Genomic DNA, 19,517 nt, shown 5'->3' with positions numbered 1-19,517 from the left:
CCGTCCCTGGCCTTGGGAACTCGTGGGTAAACTGAGGCCAGAAAGAGTGAATGAGGGAAATGTCCAGGAAACACAATGATCCAGCTGACCGTTGGCTCTGCGGCTTTGAGTCAGACGGATGTGGGCCTTCATTCCAGTCTCTCTGACATTCGTGTTGTGTGTCTTTGGGGAACCTGATTGACCTCTCTGAACCTCAGCTTCCTCCACAATAAACCGGAGATAGTAATAGTTCCCTCCCCAGAGCTATCTTTGGATCAATGAAGATCGCGGATAGGAATCTCTAAATTGCAGAACGCTGTCCTAATTATTTGGCGACTATTCCTTAAACAACAACAACAACAAAACCCAGGTTCCGGGTCCTCCCAAAGATGGCTTAGATTCTCGCAGTGTTGCCCAAGCAACGGCTCTGTCCCGCCCCACCTCGACAGGGAACAGCCAATCAACGGGCACCACCGGCGCATGCCTCCCGCCTCCGGCGCCCCGATGCCCCCTGGGAATTGTGGTTCCTCCCGCGCTCTCCTGGCGCGTGGTCCCTTCGCGGCCGCCGTAGGCCATAGGACTACAACTCCCGGCGGGCGCGGGCGGCGCATGTGCGTTGCGGCGGCGCGGTGGTTCCGCGTGCTGGCGGCATGTCAGCTGTACGCTGGGGCCGCGGCGCGGCGGGGTTCGGGAGGGCCCTGTGGCCGGCGGGAACCCCCGGCCTCCTGGCCGAGGAAGGTAATGAAGGGGAGTCCCGGAACCGCTGCCCTGCCCCCCCCACCCGCGGCCGTGACCTCTGGCTTCTCGACCCTCGGGATCCAGCTTTCTCCGACACTTGCCCTTTGATCTTGGGAGTTCTGGGGAACCCAGTGACTCGACCCCGCTTTCACTCGCCCTTGGCCCACTCTCCGGACAGGGGTCGGCGGGGCACTTTGATCTTCGACCCTTGATTTCTTTTGGAGCCCCATGACCCACTATTTACGGTTTAGGGTTTTTAACCTTTGAATTGTCTGTGCCTTAGTTCGACGAACCTTTTATCCTCTACCCCACGCCCCACTTTTCTTTTTTCCTTTGCCCGTGGTGTCCCCTTCACTTTTGTCCTGTTAGTTTCTTTCCAGTGTGAGACCGGTGACCACTGACAGTTCCCACTGCCTTTAGGGTTCCTTTGCCCCTGTCAGGGCCCTCCCTCCCCCACCCCTGATGCCCGCCTCCTTCAGCCTCCCTGGTCTCTCCTGCAGGGGCTCTTGGTGGCGTCTGGGGCCGTAAGAGGAGCTCGACTGCCAGCCCTTGTGAGCAGGACCGCCGGAAGGACTGGGGCCATGCTGAGCTGCTGGAGGGTGAGCCTGACCCCCAAGGTTTGGGGCCTGAAGCCCCTTCCTCGCTGTCCCCCCGTCGGCAGCGCTGCTGGGAGCCGCCTCCCTGGTTCCCCACAGGGACCCCGGTGAGAAGGGATGTCAGTCTGTAAGGTGGGGTGACTCATGGGGTCCCGCTCTCTGGTGGTCCGAGGGCTCCCACGGTGAAGCGAGTGCTGTACACAGCGAGCTCTTGTAGTTCCCTCGTCCCAGCAGGGGCTCCCCCTTTCCAGATGAGACAGTCGAGGCCCAGATCTGTGGCTGGAGAGACTGGCTCAAGGCCACCCACCGCTGCACGTGCAGAGCTGGGCTTTGAGCTGTGACATGACCAAGCTCAGTGGTCCTGGCTCAGCTTCCTGGGCTTGGGCGCACGATGGGGTCTACTCGTGGTCCTTGTCACCTGGGATGGACAGCCAGGTCCTGGCGGCCTCTGTAGCAAGTGGGGGGGCATCTGTCCTTCTCGCCGCCTCACTGTCCTCTCCCTCCCAGACGTCCAGTGCCTCCTGCTTCCCCTCCTGTCCCTTGTCCAGTGTGTGTCCAGCAGCCAGGAGTGGGGTGGGGGAGGCTTTGAAAAACAACACCTAATTTCAGAAAACCCCAAACACGCAGATCTGAAGCCACAGGTCCCATGGGCTTCAAGAGCAACCTTCTTTCGTTTCTCACCCATCTCATTATTTTAAAGCTAAGCCCAGGGTCTGGAAATCTGAATCACTTCACCTCACTCCCCAGCCTTGAACCATCCAACTGTTTCCTCTCTCACAGAATAATCTCCAGACCCCCACTGAGGGCCGTAGACCTCCAGGCCTTTGCCTACCTCCTCGGCTTCTGGCATCAGGAGCTTTGCACCTGCCTGTCCTGGGTCAGCCCCCAGGTGGCTTGGATGCGGCAGCCTCCAAGGGAAACCTGTGCCCACATCCTGCTTCTGCCTCGTGTCCTGCCCGGCGCTTTGCCGCCGGCCACTGTCCCACACGTGCAGAAAGGGTCTGCTGAGTCTCCGGACACGGAGGCTAGGGCTGCGCCTGTGTTTCTGCTCTGGGCCAGCTCTCTCTGGGGCCGATGTTGTAGTGAGACAGGTGCAGGCAGCAGATGGATACCCTTGGTCCTCACGTTCGCGGATTCTGTGTTTGCAAAGTCTCCTACCAGCTGAACTTGTAACCCCAAAGCCGATGCACACCTTCCCAGCTGAGGTGGAGCTGGGCGAAGCCCTGTCAACAGGCATCCTTTTCAGGGTGTATCTGGTGCCACGTTTTTGCATTTTGTGCTGTTCGTTGGTGTGTCTGCAGTTTAAAATGGCCCCAGACCTGGTGCTGGGGTGCTGTCTAGTTTCCTCAGCTCAACGGGGCTGTGACGTGCCTTTTGTAGAAAATCTGCATGTTCGACAAGCTTTGTTGAGGGGTGAGATGTAGGAGTGTTGGCTGTGAGTTCAATGTTAGTGAATTAGCAATACATAGGAAATAAGATATCTCAGATGAGAACTCACAAAACAGTGTTATGTGTGGACCTGTTGGTGGAAATATGACCACGGGCTCTCAGGAGCCCCGTTTTTGCCTGGGAGTGGTGGTTCCCTGTTCACCAGCTCAGTGGCCTGAAACTCTGTAGAACAGAACTGCCCCAGGTCCTGAGAGCTGACTGTCCTTGAAGTGGCGCAGGGCGGCGGCGGGCTGTGAATTGTCTGTGTGTGGGGTGGTGGGGTGTGGGGGTAATGGCACGTGCAAAGGCCTGAGGCCATTACGGATGGAGTGGGGGTGGGAGGGGCAGGGAGGCGCCGGCACCTAGGTGGATTTTGAAGGCAGAGCCCTGAGGAGGCGCTCACGGGCTGCATGTAGAGGGGGAGAGTCACAGACGACCTGTGACTTTTGTTCAGGCTGGGAAGGACAGAGCTTGGCGGGGGTGGGGGAAGACGCAGAGAGGCAGGTTGTGGGCAACACCGGGAGCCTGTTCGGGACGTTGGGTTTGAGTGGCTCGGGTGGATGGGTGCTGGTTGGGTGGGCGGGGCGTGCGTGGCCAACGAGGTAAGTCTAGGGACGTTGTCGGTGGTCAGCAGACACACGGGGCTGAGGTCTGTCGCCTCCTGGGCAGCGGGGTCCCCTGACATCTCGCCCTCTGCCCCACAGTGCTCAAGGCGCGGGTGCGGCAGCTGCAGGCCGAGGGCATGGCAGAGGTGATGGTGAAGAGGGTGGCCAAGAGGGTGGCCGTGGCTCGAGCCCCGGAGGCTGGCGGCGCCCAGCCACCCAGGCAGGCCCCGGCCGGGGCCAAGGGGGCCGGGGCCAAGGGCGCCGCCGCCACACTCAGCAGCCGCTGGGCGCAGAAACTGGACAGCGATCAGCAGCTGATGGAGAAGCGCAAGCAGCGGCTGGAGGGGAAGCTGCAGAAGCGTGTGGAGAAGGGGGCCTGGCAAAAGCAGCTGCGCCTGGAGCCCCGGCTGCTGAGCAGGAAGCTGGCGAGCCAGCTGCAGCACTGGGAGCAGGGGGCGCCCCGGAGCCCGTGGGAGGAGCAGCTGGCACAGCTGCTGCAGGAGGCCCCACACAGGCTGAGCAGCGAGGCGGCGGCGGCTCCGGCGGACAGAGGCCCCGAGTCGCGGCTGGAGGGCCAGCAGCAGAGGCTCCTGTCCTTCTTTGAGTGCTGCCTGCTCACGGGCCACCTGCCCCTGGCCCACCACGTGCTGGTCACCCACCACAGCAAGTCCCAGCAGCAGCGGCTGCTCACGCTCTCCATGTACAACATGGTCATGCTCGGCTGGGCTCGCCAGGTGAGTGACTGGGCCCAGGGAGCGAGTGCCCCAGGGTCGGAGGCAGAAGCCAACTTGAGGGCACTTAGATTCGAACCCTTGTCTTTTAGCTCCAGGGCTCAGGCCTTTGTCTTTTATTGTTTTAATAATTCTTTAGGCTTGTCGATTATGAGTCACACGTGGCCTTCAAAGCAAAGTGTGAAAATGACCAAAAGGGCAGGAAGAAGCTGTGCTCTGGCTCAGAGCATTTCCTTCTGGTTACTTGACCACGGCTCTAGTGCGAGGGGCGCTGCAGACCCTCCCTGGGGCTGCGACCTCAGTGCTTTCCATCTGGCTTCTTCTTGTCTCGAGTTTCCTAGGTGGGCTCCTTCTTTTTAATGCAGACATTCACAGCTGTGAATTTCCCTCTGGGAACAACTTTAGCTGCTTCCCTCTCCCACGTCTTCTGTTTTCACCTGCGACTTCTCCTCTGACCTGTGGCTGCTTAGGAGTGTTGCTTAAGCGCCCTTGCTGTGAAAACTTCCCCAACGCCCTCCCTCCCGTGGGTCTGCGACCTCATTTGAGGAGCAGCAGGGAAAGCGTTAGTGCCGGGCAATCAAGGGAAACAGTTGTGTGGAGACACAGGTGCAACTCACTAAGGCAGGTTGGCGGCAGGGACTTCGCTGTGCTGACTCACGCACAGAACGCGGCCCAGAGCTGCCTGATAGCGCTGGGAGGCTCCCAAGGCCTCCACAGCGACAGTCACGGGGGGCTTCTTGCCTGCATTGTCTTTGCAGGAGGGCACTCAGTTCCAGGAGTTAATCTGCCTTCCCAGGTCTCTGGCCTCTGCCGTCCCCCCCACAAAGCGTCCTGTTACAGCAGCATATTTCTGATTAGATGAGCTTCCTGGGGCTGCCGAACAAATGAACAAACTGGGAGGGTTAAAGTAGCAGAAGTTTGTTTTCTTTTAGTCCCAGCGGCCAGACGTCCGAGGTCAGGGCGTGGCAGGGCCCCACTCCCTCTGGAGGCTCCAGGGGAGGGCGCTTCGTGCCTCTGCCAGCTCCTGGGTCTGCGATGTCCCTTGGGCTGTGACCGCGTCCCTCTGATCTCTGCCTCAGTGCTCACACGGCCTCCTGCAGTGTGACCTCATCCTAACTGCACCTGACCTCATCTAACTGACCTCATCCTAACTGCACCCTGCACCTGCAGGGACCCGGTTTCCAAATAAGGCCCTTTTCTGAGGTTCCAGGTGGATGTGAGTTTGGGGGGCCCTAGGCAGCCAGCCTATGTCGGGCAGGCCTGGCTGCCACCCAGACCTGAGTTTAGTCCCGTTCTGCCACGTGCTCCCTGTGGCCACACCCCCCCCTTCCCTCTGAGCCTTGGGTTTCCCATCTTGGGAGGAGTGAGGGCTGTAATCCAGGGCTCCAACCTCATGTATGTGTGTGCTTAACACTGTGAAGGTTCGAATGCATGTTTTCATGGTGGTGGTGACGTTACTGTGAGTTTTTTTTTCTTTTTTTTAATAAAAGTTGTTTCCACTTTTTATTTATTTATTTGGCTGCATCAGGTCTTAGTTGTGGCTCGCGGGATCTAGAGCGCAGGCTCAGTAGTTGTGGCGCACAGGCTTAGTTGCTCCGCGGCACGTGGGATCCTCCCGGACCAGGGCTCGAACCCATGTCCCCTGCGTTGGCAGGAGGATCCTTAACCACTGCGCCACCAGGGAAGTCCTCCTACTGTGAGCGTTTAGAGGTAGGATAGATGGGCTGAATCTGGACCAGCAGCGTCTGGTAGGCCTTTCTGCGACTTTGCCAGTGTTCCTCACCTGCTCCAGCGTCCTGTCGCTGCTGAAGCGAGTGTTTAATTTAAACTAAGCTAAGTGGCCGCTGTGGTTGGTGACTACCGGACTGAGCAGCCCCCCCTTCCTGCCCCCCACCCCGGGCCGTGCAGGCAGGCACCTAGGACCCAGTTGCTGGCACGTGGTCTGGGGTGGCAGCACCTGTCAGACAGGGTGCAGGACACATGGCGGGGTGCTGGGAATGCCTCTCTCTGGAAGGGTCTGTGGCATCTCTCCTGAGCCACCAGTGGGCTGGAGGAGAAACCACAGGGGAAGTTAGCGGGGAGGCCTGTGTGGAGGGAGGCCCGGTCGCCGGGAAACTGGGTAGAGGAGTGGGCGGGCAGCAGGGAGCACTGTGGGCCGAGCTGGGGCCTCCCTTCTGTCCACACCCGGCCCCCCCTTAGGCCCTCACCCCGCTTGGTTCCCCCAGGGCTCCTTCAAAGAGCTGACGTACGTGTTCTTCATGCTGAAAGACGCCGGCCTCGCCCCGGACCTGCAGTCCTACGCGGCTGCCCTGCAGTGCATGGGGCGCCTGGACCAGGATGCTGGTACCATCCGAAGGTGGGTGGATCGGTGTAGGGTGGCCTGGCTGAGCTGGGGGCTGGGATCCCTGGGGCTCCCCGGGCACTGGCGCTGTGAGCCGGGTGTGTGTGCCCTGCAGGTGCCTGAAGCAGATGGCGCAGGACGGGCTACAGCTGCAGGGGCTCTTCACGGCTGTGCCGCTGAGCGCCGAGGAGCGGGCTGAGCTCCTGCGGGCCGTGCGCAAGGCCAAGCCCGCCTTCACCCCCCCGCGGCCGCCCGTACCCCCGCCCCAGGTCAACACCTCGCCGCTGCTCCGGGAGATATACGCCAAGGTGAGCTGGGGCCTGTGGCCTGGCACCTGCCGGGGGCGGGGGGCGGGGGGGGGGTTGTCGTCTCCGGGTGCCTTGGCCCCTTCCCGTCTCTCCTGGCGGGGTCGGCCCCACCCACCCCCATGCTGGCGGGAGGGAGGCTGCTGTGGGGGGCCCATGCCGCACCGTCCTCGGTTTCCACGTGGCGATGCAGCTGTGGGCCGAGTGTCGGGGTGTCGCAGGGCCTGTGTGCCCTCTCTAAGACTGGACAGCTACCTCCGCAGGCGGCAGGCAGCGGGCAAGGCCACACCTACCTCCCAGGGTGGAGTAGAGCATGACATCTTGAGGCACTGGGTTTTTTATTTTTACTGGGACATAGTTCTCCTATTCTACAGTTCACCTTTTAAAGTGTAATTCAGTATTTTTTTTTTTTTTACTATATTGATCTCTATGTAATTCCAGAACATTCCATTATCCCAAAAGGAAGCCTGTCCCCATCAGCAGTCAGTGCCCATTCCCCCCGCCAACCCCTGACAACCACTAACTCTCTGTGGATCGGCCTGTTCTGGACGTTTCCCATCAGTGGAATCACACACTGTATGTCCTTCTGTGTCTGGCTTCTCTCACTGAGCATCGTGTTCTCAGGGTCCGTCCACGCTGTAGCGAGTGTCAGGGCTTTCACCCCTTCTCAGGGTTGAGTGATGTTCCCGTGTGTGGAGGGACCACATTGTGTTTATCTATCATCTGTTGACGGACACTTTGGTCGTTTCTAGCTTTTAAGCATCGTGAACCGCGTTGCTGTGGCTGTGGACAGGTCTTTGTGCAGATGTATGTTTTGGATTCTCAGTGTGTGTGTTGGGTTTCGCTATTTTTAATTTGTCTATTTTGGGAAGGGTCACACGCTCACACAGTGGCGAGTTTACAGAGAAAACGGCAGCACCCGGGGACTCGCACTGGCTTCCTGGGCACCCTGCCCGCCTGGCAAGGCCAGCAGATGCTGTTACACCAGCATCGTTTTCTTACTGTCCTGGGCCCTGCTCCCCCCGCAGCGTTAAGGATGGATGGTTTTCAGGAGACTTGGGAAAATGACTGTGATTCTGCCGGGGGGGCGGGCGGGGTCCTGGCATGTGTACGGTGGACAGCTGCTCTTCTTGACCTCGGGTGTGGATGGAACCCTGGGGGACTCAGGTCGAGAGGTCAGGCACCGGCACCTCACCACCAGCCTGTTGCCACCAGCAGGATCCCGCTGTGTCCTACCCGAGGCTGCACTTGTCCCTGAAGGAGCTGCAGGGCCTCTTCCAACAGCAGCTTCGCGTGGAGATGGCCACCACCATCACCGTGGAGTCCGTGGAGAAGGTTCCACTGCTGACCAAGGAGGTCCTGCATGCGGTAAGGGGCTGGGGGGTGGTCCGCTCCGGCTGAGCTGGGCGTCCCTTGCCTGGGCAGGGTCGCATGGGGGAGGCTGGCTGCACGGCAACCACCCCCCCGCCCCCCCACTGAGTCAGGCACTGCCAGGCATAGGGCTGGGGCCTCGCGGGCTGCAGGGTTGGGTGGGCATGGTGATGACTTCTTGTGTACCCCCTCCCCCCAGCGGAAGACCCTGGCAGGCCTGCGCACCCGATGGAGGACGGCGCTGTACCGGGAGCTGCAAGAGACCAAGGAGAGCGAGGCCCACGCTGCTCGAGAAGGCCGCCTCTCACTCTTCCCGTACCTGTGCCTGCTCAGTGAGAAGGAGGTTGTGAGGATGCTGCTGCAGGTGCGCGCGGGGCCGGGGGGAGGGGCTGCTGCGGGTGTGCCTGCGGGTTCCACACGGAGCGCGGGGCTCATGGCGCTCGCTGCCCTCCAGACTCTCCAGGCGCTGCCCGCGCAGGGAGAGTCACTTCTCTTCTTGGCACACGAGCTGGGTCTGCGTGTCTTCAAGAGGAAGCAGCTCAGAAACGAGGTGCAGGAACTGGAGCAGCGCTACTCCAAGTACCTGCACCTGCTGGCCTCCGACACCCAGGTGAGGCCCAGGGAGCCCGGGTGGGGAAACCCAGGCGTTGAGCGGAGGTCCCCTCCCCTCTCTCCTCTCCCCTTTCCTGAGGCGGCTGGATTTGCCCCCAGACTCCACCTCATTTTCCTCACCTAACCCTGGGATAGCAGTCAGCTCACCCCTCCCTGGGGGTGGGTGGGGGTCTCCAGCTCTGCACCCAGACTCTCCTCCCCCTGAGCCACCCTCCCGCTCGCAGGTGGCGGAACCGTGCCTGCCACGGCAGCATTGGGAGGCACTGGGGGTGCCTGAGGCCCCCCACGAGCAGCCCTGGCCCATGTCAGTGGTGGTGCAGCTGGGCAAGCAGCTGGCGGAGGTGCTGGTGCGGGCCGCGCAGATGCCCAGCAGCCTGGCAGCGCCCCGGAGCCCCGGCACGCTCATCCCTGTGCTCTACCATGTGTACTCCTTCCGCAGCTTCCGCCAGGTGGGCCACTGTGGGGACGGGCGTGCGAGGAGGCCGTGGGCTCTGGGTGGTGCAGGGCCCCTGGGCCACGGTGGGATCCTGCCAGAATTGTGCTGTGGCCCCAGACCTGGTCTCAGGGTCAGGGCGTCTGAGGGGACCCCGGGGCCCTCCTCCACGGCCTTTGGGGCAGCCCCCTGACCTTCTCTGCCTGCCCCGCCCCCAGATCGGCATCCTGAAGCCTCACCCCGCCTTCACGCAGCTGCTGGAGACGGCGGCAGAGCGCACACTGACCTTTGAGTCGACGGACGTGCCCATGCTGTGCCCACCGCTGCCCTGGACGTCGCCCCACTCGGGCGCCTTTCTGCTGAGCCCCACCAGGATGATGCGCTCAGTGGAGGGCAGCCAGCAGCACCAGCTCCTGCTGGAGCGCTGCCCGCCTGCCGAGCTGCACGGTGCCCTGGATGCCCTCACCCAGCTGGGCAACTGTGCCTGGCGGGTCAACGGGCGCGTGCTGGACCTGGTGCTGCAGCTCTTCGCTGACAAGGGCTGCCCTCGCCTGGGTGTGCCCGCCCCGCCCTCCGAGGCCCCCCGGCCACCCGAGGGCCGTCGGGCTCCCAACCGCTGCTTGCTGCCCGAGGTCTCGCCTGCTGAAAAGGCTGAGATGCGGCGGGAGCTGGCCCGGCGCCTCAAGGTGGCACGGGAGATGCAGAGCCTGCGCGCCGATGCGCTGTACCGCCTGTCGCTGGCCCGGCATCTGCGGCACCGTGTCTTCTGGCTGCCGCACAACATGGACTTCCGCGGCCGGACCTATCCCTGCTCACCGCATTTCAACCACCTGGGCAGCGACCTGGCCCGCGCACTGCTGGAGTTCGCCCAGGGCCGCCCGCTCGGCCCGCACGGCCTCAACTGGCTCAAGATCCATCTGGTCAACCTCACGGGGCTCAAGAAGCGCGAGTCGCTGCAGGCACGCCGGGACTATGCGGACGAGCTGATGGAGGACATCCTGGACTCGGCGGACCGGCCCATGACGGTGGGTGGCGTGGGGAGGACAGCAGCTGGGCCCTGACCCCTGACCGTCTGGCTCTCCTGGCCGCCGCGGCACCCACCTCAGACCCATGCAGGCACCCCCCGCCCCCTACTTCTTCCCAGGCACCCTTCTGCTTGTCTTTCCCTCTGTCCTGGGCCATCAGCAGCCTCCCATGCCGCAATAGGCCTCCCTCCAGGCTGGCCCCTCCCTGGTCTGTCACTCCTGTTCTCTGTCCACACCTGTCCCCACGACACCTGGACCCGCCCGGGAGGTGCCCCCAGGCTGGCTCTGACCCCGCCGGGGCTGGCCTCACCCAGCCCGCTGCTTCCTGCAGGGCCGCAAGTGGTGGATGGAGGCGGATGAGCCCTGGCAAGCCCTGGCCTGCTGCATGGAGGTCGCCCGGGCGGTGCGCGCCCCCGACCCCGCCGCCTACGTCTCCCACTTCCCAGTTCACCAGGTGAGCCAGGGGACTCTGGTGTGGAGCATGCCCTGCCCTTGCGGGCCCCTGCCAGAGGTGTCTCGCTCGGGCTGAGGCGCCGAGGGATGGCCCGGGTGTCTGGCACCTGGCCATCCCACTCTGCACAGGCTGGTGTTCCCACGGCGAGCAGCTTGTGCAGGCACGCCGCCCCCCCTTCTGTGCCTCGGTTCCGCTTTGTGGGAGGTCCAGGGAGCTCGCTGTGAGCGGAGCTGGGGAAGCCTGGAGCTCGCCTTGCCCCGCCCCTCGCTCCCTGCGCCTCACTCTTCCACCCCTCGCCCAGGACGGCTCCTGTAACGGCCTGCAGCACTACGCCGCCCTGGGCCGGGACAGCGTGGGGGCCGCCTCCGTCAACCTGTTGCCCTCGGACCTGCCGCAGGACGTGTACAGTGAGGTGGCTGCACAGGTGCGCACCCACCCCGCCCCCGCTTGCTCTTATCCCCCAGCCCCACCCGGGTCTGTCTGTCGAACATCTGGGTGCTGTGGACCCCACTGCCACGGCCGCCAACTGTCAGGTGACCCGGCAGTCAGGCAGGGTTCCTGGGGGACGTGTCAGAGGGGGCAATGGTGAGGTCCAGGGGAAGAGAAGGAGCCTCGGGGTGGGAGGCTTCTGGGTGGGCAGGGCCCCGCCCACTGATGCCCCGCCCACTGATGCCCCGCCCACTGACCCCTGCTCCAACAGGTGGAGGTGTTCCGCAGGCAGGACGCCGAACAGGGTGTGCAGGTGGCCCAGGTGCTGGAGGGTTTCATCAGCCGCAAGGTGGTCAAGCAGACGGTGATGACTGTAGTGTACGGGGTCACCCGCTACGGGGGCCGCCTGCAGATCGAGAAGCGCCTCCGGGAGATCCACGACTTCCCCCAGGTGCGCGGGGCCGAGACTCCAGATCCTGCCGGCCACTGTCCTGTAGCAGGTGGCCGCTGGGCAGCAGGCGGTCCTGACACAGGGTCTTGTCTCTGCCCACCGTGGGGTCCTCCAGCGGGGCCCATGGGAGCGAGCCCACCCCCTCAAGAGTGCGCGAGGTCACTGGCCCAGGGCCATCAGGCGTTGTAGAGGGAACCTGGGCCCCGCCCACGCCCTCCCCTCACCCTCTCCCCAGGACTTCGTGTGGGAGGCTTCTCACTACCTCGTGCGCCAGGTGTTCAACAGCCTGCAGGAGATGTTCTCGGGCACCCGGTCCATCCAGGTGAGGCCTCATCCTCCCCTTGCCCCCCGTCGGCCGTGGCTCCCCAGACCCGGCCCCCCTGAGCCCGGTGTCCGTCCCTGCAGCGCTGGCTGACCGAGAGCGCCCGGCTCATCTCCCACACGGGCTCGGCCGTGGAGTGGGTCACGCCCCTGGGCATCCCCATCATCCAGCCCTACCACCGTGACTCCAAGATCATGGTATGTGCAGCCCCCCCGCCCCCCCGCCCCCCGCCGCTCCGCGCCAGGCAGGACTCAATGCCCCTGCCCCTACCGCCCCTACCCTGCAGATCAAAGGCGGGCTCCAGAGCCTCACCTTCAGCAGCAGCGTGGACACCAGCCAGTGAGTGCACAGGGTGGGGGGCGGGGCCAGGAGGCCACTGGGGTTGGGCCGGGCCGGGCTGAGGCTCCAGAGTCCCCCACCTTGCACCCCGCCCCCAGGAAGCCCAACACGCTGAAGCAGAAGAACGGCTTCCCGCCCAACTTCATCCACTCACTGGACTCCTCGCACATGATGCTCACGGCCCTGCACTGCTACAGGTGCACCAGGGCTGGGGACGCCGCGGTGGGTGCCGCCCGCTGGGGATGGGGTCAGGCGAGGACCGAAGCTGTGGGGGTCTGGGGGACCTGGTGCCCCAGAGGCGACTGGCCTCGAGGCAGGGAGGGGTTGGGATGTGGCTGACTGGGCAGGGGAGGGACTCCAAGTGTGCAGCTGGCCGTCGGAGGGTCCGCGGGCCCAGCCTGCTGTGTGGCCTGCTCTTGACGTGTGTGCACCTGCCGGGGCAGGCAGAGGGTGTCTAGTTTCTCACGGTTCTGTTAGAAACGGCTGCTCCTGTGGGGGGGGGGTGTGGCCGCACTGAGCCAGACTGCTGTGGGAGTTTTGTGTTCTTCCTGTGCCCCCCTGGGGTGGCTCGGGGACCCCTGGGATGGAGCCCTGTGGTGGAAGGGGGCCCAGCCTCAGCCATCCCCTACGGGAAGCTGAGAATCAGTTGGGTGGCAGCTGGGGGTAGGGTGGCAAAGAGGCTTCTTCCTAAGAGGAGAACTTGTCACTTGCCTGCTGAGGGGCACGTGTGGCGCACAGACAGCTGCTCGAGTGTGCGGGGGTGAGGGGCGAGAGGAGAGTGGGCGTCACTGGACAGTGGGCCCCCCGGCTGAGCGGTGGGGAGGGGCTTGAGGTGAGAGCTGGGCCAGTGCTGGGCAGCGGTGGGGTGTGGATTGTGAGGGAGGGGACCTCAAGGCGTGGCCTCTCCACGGGGGCCCCTCACTGCTGCCGCAGGAAGGGCCTGACCTTCGTCTCGGTGCACGACTGCTTCTGGACCCACGCCGCTGACGTTGCGGTCATGAACCAGGTGCAGGCCCACCCCCACTAGGGCGGACACCCCCGGCTCTCGCGCCCCCGACCTCATCCCCTCCTGACCTGGGAAGCCCGGTCCCCCTGCCCCTTGGGCCTGGCTCCTGGCTGCTGACGCCCCCCCACCTCCCCCCCGCCATCGCAGGTCTGTCGCGAGCAGTTCATCCGTCTGCACAGCCAGCCCATTCTCCACAACCTGTCCAGGTTCCTGATTGAGCGGTTCTGCTCCGACCCCAGGTGAGGCCCCCCCCAGCCCAGCACCGCAGAGGCCGCTCCCTCCCCAGGCCGCCCCAGCCTTACCCCCACCCGGCCTTTGCCCTCAGGACCTCCAAGAACATCTGGGTCTCCAGGCTGATGGACACGCTGCTGTCTGTGCCCAAGACAGGTGAGGCCCAGGGCTGGACGGCCCCTCACCGGGCTGGGGCGGGGCCTTCCCCAGGGCCCGCCCCCAGCCTTCTGCTCTGCTCCGCAGGGACATTCAACCTGGAGCAGGTGAAGCACTCCACGTACTTCTTCAGCTGACAGCCCGTGCTGCCTCCCTGTACCTTAGTGTGAATAAAGGTCTGTCACCACGTGGGGGCTGCTTGCCTCGGGGAGGGGCGGGCTGCGCGCTGGGTCCAGGCAGAGCGATCGTACGCGGCAGGCTGGGCGCCAATGCTGTCATTTATTGCGCGGAATGGGGGCGTGGGGCTTAGTGGGGCGTGGGGGGCGCAGTGGGCGCTGCTGCCTCGGCTGTCAGTACATTCACCATGACAGCAGGGACCCCCCCCAGCCTCGCCCCTACGCTGGGGTGCTGGAGGGAGTGGTATGTGCCCACTCCGGGGCGGTCACCGCGGACGCACGTGGACAGGGACCAGGCTGGTTATTGCGTGAGCGCGATGGGGGCAGCGGGAAGCCGGCGGGCTAAGTATTGCACTTAAAAACAGATCCTCATTGGAGGGCGAGGGCGGGCGCGGGCGGGGCTCCACGGCCCTCTTCCCCTTGGCCCCGGCCGGCCTGTCCCCGCTTCACAGTTGGGGGAACTGAGGCACCGAGGTGAAGGGAGCCCCCTCGCCCGCGCGTGCGCGGGGCCGCCGGGGGCAGGGGCAATGTGGGTGGGCTCAGGGCGATGGGTGGCTTGGCGGGGGTGTCCCGCCGGCCCGGGTCGCCCGTCCGACTACGACTACCTACGTCTCCTCTATGGCTTCTGGGGCGGGCGGCCCGGGCTGCGCAATGGCATGGCTTTGGTCTGAGTGACAGCCCCGCCCCGGCCTGGCTGGGCCACAGGGCGGCGCGCAAGGGTCACAAGTTGGATGAGAGACGTGAGCGCGCGGAGTCCAGCGGGTCGGGTCCGCCGGTGGCGCCAGGTGAGGGTGAGGGCGAGGCCGAGTCCCTGCGGTCCGGGCTGGGCCCTGCGGCCCGGGCGGCGGGCGCAGGCCCCAGGCGCGGTGTGGAGCTGCTGGCCGGGCGCACCGAGGCTCCGGGTCCGGGGCCAGGGCCGGGTGCGCCGTGGGGCAGCGAGGGCTGCGAGGCGGACAGCGGGCGCGAGGCGCGGCTCAGGCGGCGCGCGGGCAGCGCGGGCCCGGCGCAGGGCGCAGCAGGTGAGCCAGGCACGCCGCCATAGGGCGAGGTCCGCGGTGCCCGGGGGCTGGAGGGCGCGCCCGGGGGGCTGGCAGCAGGCCCGGGCCCGGGCGAGGCGGCCGTGGGCGCGGGCCCGGGGGGCAAGCGGTGCACGAGGCGCGGCGAACCGAGCGCCAGGGGCCCGACGAGCGGGTGCGCCACCTGCGGGCAGAAGCTCATGGCCACGGCCTGCTGCAGCGTGGCAATGGCCGAGGCGCCCTGCGGCGGCGGCGGCGGCGGTGGCGGGAAGAGGCCGACGCGCTGGCCCAGCTCGGCCTGCTGCACCATCTCGCGGTCGTACTTGACGATCTCCTGGATGATGGCGTTCTCCTGGTTGTTGAACACGCCCGAGTTGAGGTCGTGCTGCACCTTGTGCAGCAGGATCGAGTTCTTCTTGCCTGGTTTAGGGGAGGGGGGCGCGTCAGAGTTGCCTGCTGCCGTGCGCTGCACACACGTGTGGAGCGCCTTCTGCGTGCAGTAGGCCTGCATCTGAGTGCCCGCCCTGTACAGCCAGCACGAATGGAGCCCCTCCTGCACACAGCAAACATGCCAAGTGTCTGCTGTGTATAGGAAGCTGAACTAGTACACCTACCGTATACAGCAAGCATGAATCAAGCACCTTTGTGTGTAGCAAACAAACACGTCAAGCACCTGCTTCACACACAAAGCAAGTATGAGACACCCGAATCCTGCTGGCATGCAGGGAGCACTTCCTGTATACAGCAAGCATGTATCGTGCACCTGCTGTGTACACCACGCAGGTATCAGACACTTACTGTGCACAGCAGCCCACGCAGACTCCTGCCTGTACACGGCCGGCATGCTGAATGCCTGCCGTGTACGTAGCAAGCATGGGTTTAGTGCTTACTGTATATAGCAAACACATCGAGCAAATACTGTACAGAGCAAAAATTTAAGCGCCTCTTATAACATAAACACGTTGAGTGCTTTCTGCGTACTGGGAAGTCTTAACAACTCTTCCCTACCGCACCCCATTTTGCTTCTCCAGCCGTTCGCTGTCTTTATTCCCACACATAGCACCAAGGGCCTCTACCTCTCTGAATCCTGCTCTAGTCTTCAGCAAGTCCTTAGCCATTTCTAAGGTTCCCCCTGCCCGGCCACCTCTCCCTTTACCCAAAGCCACCCCCCCCCCCCACACACACACACAGGCCAGGCCACCAGATTCCTCCATATGCCCACCCTCATAAAGTGCACATCTGATCAGGTCCTCCCCTGCCTGGGATCATCCATGGCTCCCCAATGCTTCTGACCTACAGCCCAAGCGCCTTCCTCTACAGCCCTGTGGCCTCATGTGCCTGGTGCCCGCCTCCCTCCCAGCTTCCCTGAGTCCCTGGACTCCAGGCCTCTTTCCCACCTCAGGGCCTTGGCACATGCTGTCTCCACTCCCAGAACATGCCTCTGTCTTTCTACCGGCAACGCCTACCCATCTGGGTCTCCACTTGGAGTCACAAGGACATCCCCTCCTCTGTGACAAGCCTGAGGGTAGCCACCCCGTCAGCCTCATGGGCCACATCTACACCTCCCGGCACACAGTAGGTGCTCAAACATTTGCCTAGGGAGCAGAAACACCCATTTCCCCATCCTTGGGAAACCGGGGCCGTGTCTGGCCAAGGGAGAAAGTGGGTCAAGGAATCTGGTCCGGGGGTCAGAAGGGGCCCTGAGGGTCAGCTGGGCCATGCCACCCCACTCCTCAGGCGGCCCCCTGACAGCCACTGAGGCTGACCGCTGGGCCCACTCACCGATGCGGTCCAGGCGGTCGATGGCGACCGTCTCGAAGGCCCGCCGCATCATGGGGTACTCCTCCAGCACCTCGTTGAAGTTGTCCACGCTCAGCGAGTAGAGGCGGCAGTAGGTGTCAGCCCGCACGCTCGCCGTGCGCCGGCCCCGCGTCAGCAGGCAGATCTCTGTGTGCAGCCGGGGCAGCGTCCTCACTGCTGGGCCACACCCAGCGGCCCAAGCCAGCTGTCCCCAGGGCCCTCCCAGCCAGCAGAGCAGTCCAGCCCCGCCCCCCACCGCCCCAGGGCCTTCCTGCTGCTCGGGTTCCCCACCCTGACCTCCGTCCGCCGCCAGCACCCCTGCCCACAGACACTCACCCCCGAAGTAGGAGCCGTCGGACAGCTTCATCTCCTTGTTGCCCTTGGTGAGCACACTGACCACCCCATGCTGGATGAAGTACATCTTCTTGCCAACGGTGCCCTCACGGATGATGTAGTCACCCGGCTGGAAGACCTCGAACTTGAGCTTGGTCAGCATGGCCGTGACGAAGTTGGGGTCGGCGTTGGCAAACAGTGGCATCGAGGCCACCAGCTTCCGGCAGTTGAAGTTGACGATCTCCTGTAGGGGTGGGAGGCGGGGGTGACGGCAGGGCGCACACCTGATCCTCCATCGCACCCTACCTTTGGGACTGTTGCACCTCTCAGACCTTCGGTTTGTGAAAGGGATTTAACACGTTAGCCTGAAAGCCACATCTTAATAGGCAAACACTGGAGGTTTTGCCACCAAAGACAGGATCAAGAAAAGATTCCCAAGATCCTCTACTGTTGAACTCTGTGTTGGCAATACTGGCCGATGCAGTTAGACACGAAGAGCATTCAGAGACGTAAGAATTGGAAAGGAAAAAGTAAAACTATCTCTTTAGTATCTGTATTAATGGGATTGCCTGAAAAACCCGGAAGAGTCAATGGAAAACTGTAACAAGGGAAATTTGTCAAAATAGCAAGTGGTTAAAAAAACCAACATGATGGAAAAAAAAAAAAAAAAACCAACATGAAAACCAAGAGCCTTAAAACGAATCCACGGGGGTAGAAGTCAGGATGACGGTTATCCTTGGCAAAGAAGCCTCTGCGGGATGGAAATGCTCCGTATTTGATCTGGGTGGGGGTCATGGGGGGATTTCACCTGACGGAGCATCCATCGGGTGTGCCCTAATGACGGGGCACTTTGCTTACCTTACAAAGAAAATCGGGCTTCCCTGATGGCGCAGTGGTTAAGAGTCCGCTTGCTAATGCAGGGGACACGGGTTCGTGCCCCGGTCCGGGAGGATCCCACATGCCGCGGAGCAGCTAAGCCCGTGCGCCACAACTACTGAGCCTGTGCGCTAGAGCCCGTGAGCCACAACTACTGAGCCCGCATGCCACAACTACTGAAGCCTGCGCGCCCTAGAGCCCATGCTCCGCAACAAGAGAAGCCACTGCAATGAGAAGCCTGCGCACTGCACAGAGTAGACCCCGCTTGCCTCAACTAGAGAAAGTCCGCATGCAGCAACAAAGACCCAACACAGCCAAAAATAATTAATTAAAAAAAAAAATCCACAGCTTTTGTACAGGCAAACGAAAGGCACTTCGAAGAAGACGTAATGGATGAGAAGACCCCATTTCCACCCACATAAAGAGCTAAGTGAGATGCCATGGCACGAGTTTACCAAGACATGGCCAAATCTATATGAGGAAACGTTGAAAACCCTCCCAGAGGCACAGAAGAGCCTTGAACACATTGTGTCCTTAGAGAGCGCTGCTCACCATCTTCGAGACGGAAGACACCCATTCTCCCCGGGCAGGGATACAGGACACAGAGCCCTGTGGAAATGCCGCCCAGCTCGCTTCTCGATAACCGGGGCTAGTCAAGTGCATTTAGAACAAATGAGCAGAAGTAGCAGGAAGCCCGTGACAAAGACAAGCAGGGAGGGGGAACTCACCCTCTAAGACACCGAAGCACATCGCAAACCTCTGCGATGCAGAGTGGGTTTGGCGCACACAGAGCAGACAGGCCGATGGGACAGATGAAAAGTCCAGAAATAGACCCAAGCAGGAGGGAACTTCAGCCTAAGGTGCCCCTCCCCCACCAAGTCTCGGGGCAGAGCCAGATGGTTCAGCCCCACACAGCAGATAAGACTGGATCCCTTCCTCACGCCAGATTCCACGATAAATTCCAAAGGCATAGGGGGTCTACATGCCAATAATGAAACCCTACAAGTATTAGAAGAAAACGTGGGCAAATTCCTCTAAAGCCTGGGTGTGTACAGCAAGCAGGTATTGGGCACCTGCTGTATACAGCGAGCATGTATTGTGTGCCTGATGTCTGCAGAGAGTAGATATTGACCTACTGTGTACAGCAGTCAGGTGTTGAGCACCTGCTGCGTACAGAAGGCAAACACTGAACACTGTAACACTCGCTCTGTTACACAAGCACACATTGAACACTTACTGTGTACAGCAAGCATACATGCAGCACCTGACGTACAGGGCATAAAAATTCCACACATGGGGGAATAAAACCACAGTAAGCAAGTTTTAAAGATAAAATGGCCAGGGACCTCCCTGGTGGTGCAGTCGTTAAGAATCCGCCTGCCAATGCAGGGGACACGGGTTCGAGCCCTGGTCCGGCAAGATCCCACAGGCCACGGAGCAGCTAAACCCGAGAGCCACAACTACTGAAGCCTGCGTGCCTAGAGCCCATGCTCTGCAACAAGAGAAGCCACTGCGAGGAGAAGCCCGCGCACCGCAACGAAGAGTAGCCCCCGCTCGCCGCAACTAGAGAAAGTCCGCATGCAGCATCGAAGACCCAACGCAGCCATAAATAAATAAATGAATAAATAAATAAATAAATCGCTCCCAATTTTCAAAAAATAATAAAAACAACAGAAAGACCAAAAGTTCTGTAGGAAAACAAGCAAAAGTTATAAACAGTTTACAGAAAGAAATGCAAATAAGCCCCTGATGGCAGGAAAATAA

At 62.2% G+C, this 19,517-nt stretch overlaps 2 protein-coding genes across 12 annotated transcripts in view; one reads left to right on the top strand and one right to left on the bottom strand.

Annotated features, from left to right (window-relative positions):
* The first annotated feature begins 578 nt into the window (after positions 1 to 578).
* POLRMT (RNA polymerase mitochondrial) overlaps positions 579 to 19,517 on the top strand; it is a 20,682-nt gene continuing 1,743 nt past the window's right edge. For 4 of the 11 annotated variants that reach the window (XR_004480073.2, XR_004480071.2, XR_004480072.2 and 1 more), the window contains exons 1-21: positions 579 to 717; positions 1,218 to 1,316; positions 3,446 to 4,080; positions 6,303 to 6,433; positions 6,534 to 6,726; positions 7,939 to 8,091; positions 8,294 to 8,458; positions 8,549 to 8,704; positions 8,931 to 9,155; positions 9,358 to 10,164; positions 10,496 to 10,618; positions 10,920 to 11,042; positions 11,319 to 11,498; positions 11,734 to 11,820; positions 11,904 to 12,017; positions 12,107 to 12,159; positions 12,258 to 12,356; positions 13,093 to 13,165; positions 13,313 to 13,404; positions 13,491 to 13,552; positions 13,640 to 13,728. Coding sequence is in view for 6 of the 11 variants with exons in the window: in XM_033416761.2 (XP_033272652.1) it covers positions 630 to 717; positions 1,218 to 1,316; positions 3,446 to 4,080; positions 6,303 to 6,433; positions 6,534 to 6,726; positions 7,939 to 8,091; positions 8,294 to 8,458; positions 8,549 to 8,704; positions 8,931 to 9,155; positions 9,358 to 10,164; positions 10,496 to 10,618; positions 10,920 to 11,042; positions 11,319 to 11,498; positions 11,734 to 11,820; positions 11,904 to 12,017; positions 12,107 to 12,159; positions 12,258 to 12,356; positions 13,093 to 13,165; positions 13,313 to 13,404; positions 13,491 to 13,552; positions 13,640 to 13,689 (3,708 nt within the window). In the remaining 5 variants the exon portion in view is untranslated. Of the gene's footprint in view, positions 718 to 1,217; positions 1,421 to 3,445; positions 4,081 to 6,302; positions 6,434 to 6,533; positions 6,727 to 7,938; positions 8,092 to 8,293; positions 8,459 to 8,548; positions 8,705 to 8,930; positions 9,156 to 9,357; positions 10,165 to 10,478; positions 10,619 to 10,919; positions 11,043 to 11,318; positions 11,554 to 11,733; positions 11,821 to 11,903; positions 12,018 to 12,106; positions 12,160 to 12,257; positions 12,357 to 13,092; positions 13,166 to 13,312; positions 13,405 to 13,490; positions 13,553 to 13,639; positions 13,729 to 19,517 lie in introns of those variants that run through there. The other 7 variants (XM_004285893.3, XR_007476584.1, XM_049708244.1 and 4 more) reach the window with 7 other exon arrangements.
* The window catches only part of HCN2 (hyperpolarization activated cyclic nucleotide gated potassium and sodium channel 2), a 21,085-nt gene continuing 15,382 nt past the window's right edge, over positions 13,815 to 19,517 (bottom strand). The window contains 3 exon segments of the mRNA XM_049708245.1: positions 13,815 to 15,164; positions 16,527 to 16,691; positions 16,881 to 17,121. Coding sequence (XP_049564202.1) covers positions 14,449 to 15,164; positions 16,527 to 16,691; positions 16,881 to 17,121 — 1,122 coding nt within the window. The 3' untranslated portion in view covers positions 13,815 to 14,448.

Source organism: Orcinus orca, chromosome 3 (assembly GCF_937001465.1).
Source record: "Orcinus orca chromosome 3, mOrcOrc1.1, whole genome shotgun sequence".
NCBI lineage: Eukaryota > Metazoa > Chordata > Mammalia > Artiodactyla > Delphinidae > Orcinus > Orcinus orca.
The sequence above is the reverse complement of the archived record's forward strand: the minus strand, read 5'-3'. Positions and strand labels throughout refer to the sequence as shown.